This window comes from Trypanosoma cruzi, genomic scaffold (assembly GCF_000209065.1).
Source record: "Trypanosoma cruzi strain CL Brener 1047053517167 genomic scaffold, whole genome shotgun sequence".
Taxonomy (NCBI): Eukaryota; Euglenozoa; class Kinetoplastea; order Trypanosomatida; family Trypanosomatidae; genus Trypanosoma; species Trypanosoma cruzi.
In genome coordinates, this window is record NW_001849497.1 from 5,364 (window position 1) to 8,627 (window position 3,264).

At 50.9% G+C, this 3,264-nt stretch overlaps 2 protein-coding genes across 2 annotated transcripts, besides 4 other annotated features; both read right to left on the reverse strand.

Annotated features, from left to right (window-relative positions):
- Positions 1 to 3,264: part of a sequence feature (areas not merged during assembly with more than two copies in the genome that could not be assigned to a particular haplotype) that runs on past the window's edge.
- On the reverse strand, positions 1,174 to 1,653 carry Tc00.1047053511785.5 (uncharacterized protein; the record flags this gene model as incomplete). The annotated part of the gene is made up of 1 exon (XM_798136.1): positions 1,174 to 1,653. The coding sequence occupies one exon, from the start codon at positions 1,651 to 1,653 to the stop codon at positions 1,174 to 1,176; it is 480 nt and encodes a 159-aa protein (XP_803229.1).
- Positions 1,419 to 1,444: a microsatellite.
- On the reverse strand, positions 2,255 to 3,264 carry Tc00.1047053511785.10 (mucin-associated surface protein (MASP), putative; the record flags this gene model as incomplete). Its single annotated transcript, XM_798135.1, has 1 exon — positions 2,255 to 3,264. A coding segment is annotated over one exon (1,010 nt), but the record flags the coding sequence as incomplete, so codon positions are not given.
- Positions 2,422 to 2,508: a microsatellite.
- Positions 3,184 to 3,264: a sequence feature (CT-rich).

A 3,264-nucleotide genomic window follows, 5' to 3' on the forward strand; every position in this document is an offset into this window, starting at 1 on the left:
TTCATCGTGAAGCAAAAAAAAAAAAAATTATGCGAGCGCAAAAAAAAAAAAAATTCACACAAACTGAAAAACAACAATGCCGGTGCAAAGGCAATAAATGGTTGTGGTGCGCAGCAGCCGTGGCATCGCGCCCCTCCCTCATCAAACGGCACCGCACCACAACGCAGCGTAACGACAGCCTGCAATGACGACGATTGAGTAGCACACACAAAGCGGCATAAATCTTTCATCCCGCACTCGCTCAAATTTACGCTCTCAGTATTTACTGCCAACGGCACAGGGAAGAACACGGAAGGGGACTGTCATACCATCCTCCTTCTGCCCACAACAGATCCTCCCCATCCTCCTCCTCGCCATGCCCTGGGTGCCGCAAAACGCCGTCAAGCAAAGCCACGTGTATGGAAGTCCTCAATGCACAGGGCGGTGCTGGCAGCCACGCACGCTCACTCCCCCGCACACATCTTCTCCCACAACCTTCCCATACACAAAAGGGTAAAGAAATGGAGAAAAGAGGCCCGCCGCACAATGCACGCAGAAGCACCGCCATCCAATTCGCACCGCAAGAAAGAGCCATGCGCACCACACATACACGGCCACAACGAGAGGGACGGAGCGCACCCAAGTCCACGACGCTGCACTTTACTTCTCTCTTCCCCGACAAATTGGAATTACGCCCCACAGCAGGTCGTGGCGAGTGGCGTCCCACACCCACTGTGAGGCACGGCGCACACCATCCGCTCCCATCCGAGTGCACTCAGCAGGCCGGCGCCCAGTCACCCTCGTGCCACCGCAATGGGGACCAAAAAAAATCGTCGTCGCGGACCATCGATGCCTCTAGCAGAAAAATAAATAAAATGAGGGCATGCCAACAGCACAGCCAACAGAGAGACACTCAACGGGACAATTAAGCACTCAGCACCAGTGAACACCGCAAAGAAAAAAAAATGAACCGCAGCGATTTACCAAAAACAAAAGAAAAAAAGGGTGAAAGTCCAAAAGAACTCCCAAAAATATTTAAAAAAAGAAAAAATTTGATTCGGAAAGAAGTTCATTTCATGTGCCAAGAAGTACCATACAGTCATGTGTTTGTGTGTGCATATTGCCTGCAACAAGAAAAAGAGGTCAAAGAAAAGACCTTACTGTTCCACCAGCCCACAAAACATCATTCACATTTCATGCGGCATCCGGCCCGTTTTTCCAATCATCGTTTCGTGCAGTCCGTGGGACGCACAGCCGCGGAGCCGGCACCGCGTGTGGGCAAAAACAAACAAAGGGGGGAAACACGTCACTCATGACGGTGTGCAGCAGACACCCATTAAGTAAAGAAGACAGTGAGAATGCGCGGCTGGACGGCAATACGTTCAGCACAGCTCCCCACCCTCCATCACCGCACGGTGGTAGAACACACCCGTCCACAGAAAAAAAAAAAAAAGAAAAAGAAAAACACGGCGGCAGGGTGCGGCTGTGTGTGTGTGGCGCTGCGGGTGTCTGCCAGCCCTGGCCGCAAAAAAAGCAAAACAGGAGGGAAAGAAATGTGTGCTCCGCCCCACCAGCCCTCGTCGCACGCCCACACGTCACGGCTCCCTCAGCGCGCCGTTCGTCGCGGCCCCTCCTCATGCGTGCAGCAGGCGAGGCGCACAGGACCGTCGTCATGAGCGTGTCGGTGGGTGTGCGAGTGGAGCAGTTGGGCGGGAAACACACGGCACCCCTCACAGGAAGAGTGCAGCAAGAAACAATTAAAAGAGTGGAAAAGAAAAAAAGTCCATAGTGATTGCCCCCAAAAGCAAAAAAAAGAAGGGATGGGGGAGTTAGTAATTAAAAAACAAAAGACTGAAAAACGGAAAGGACTAGCAAAAAATTTTAAAGCAAACAGTAAAAAAAATTAAATTTACAAAAAACAACAAAAAAAGCCGAAGCGTGAGACGACCAGCGCACACACTCTCATTGCTCCCGTAAAGCAAAACACACACACAGGGAGAGAGAGAGAGGTCGCCCACTCAATGCAATAAAAACAAAACAGAAACAGTTACGGTGCTGCGCCCATGCAGCCAGGCAGAACGGCAGCGGTGCGTGTCGTGCAAAAGAGAGCACCAACGGGCCTGCATGGGTGTGCATGCATATATACAATGGGCACATTATGTGTGTGCTTCGTGGGGTGAGGTGAGGGCGAGAGTCCATGCAAGGGGACACACACAGAGAGTGAGTGAAGGACGAGTGTGAGTGCGGGCGGTGCACGGCTCTCTCTCCCTCACTCTCACGCGGCCACCACCGCAGCAGCAGCCGCACACACAACAACAAGAAGAAGAGGCAAAAGAGGGGAGGTGGCGTGGGAGACCGCGGTGCTGCCATCACTGTTGTTGGTTCCAACGGCGTTTTTATCTTTTTTGGGTACTTCGCCATCGTCTGTGGGATATCCATGCGGTTGTTCTTCCTGTTGTTGCTGCTGCTGTCCTTTTTCTCCGAATTGTTGAGGTTGTTGCGGTAGTTGTATTTGTTCTTGTTGTTTTTTCGTTTCATCTTCAGCATTCTCTTCACCAATTTCTTCATTTTCATCAGTAACGTCTTCTGTTTTTTCCGAAGATCTCACCGCAGATGTGCGAAGTCCTTCTGGTGGCGCTGCTGTTGCTGCTTCTGGTAGTTTTTCTTGTGGCCTTTCGTGTCCACCTCGTTGAATGGCCGCATCTTCCATTATGGAACCTTCCTTCTCTGCAGCTACCGCTGGTGAGTGATGTTCTTGCGGTGGTGGTGGGTGAACTTCCGTGCCGGTTTTAACATCCGTGTGGCTGCCCGTTGTCACGCCGCCCAGAGGCCCTGGACTGGCGTTGGGAGGTTCATTCACAACGTGTTTTGTCTCCTGAGCGTCACCCGAAGAAGCCGATGACAAGCCTGTCGGCTCATGAATTTCGGTTGGTTTACCGGGCTCAGGACCTGAATTCCCTTTACCTGCGCCTGGTTCTGGTACACCTTCGCTTAATTTCGACTTATCCTCCTCTCCTGGTGTGCTGTCTTCTGTTTGCTGATTTTTGGCGGAGTCATTGTTTTTCGACAAATTCTTTTGCGGACTTTCAGGATTTAATCCCAGACTGTCGGGAGAAGGATTGTGCTCCGTAGATAAAGGTGTGTGGAGTGTTTGCTGATTACTGTTCCGTGTAATTCCTTTTGTAGCAACTGAGCGACCTGCAGCTTCTTCTCCTTGACTCTGATGTTCTTTAACTGTTTCTTTTCCTCCTTTTCCTTCTTCTATTATTATTTCTTCTGCTTCTT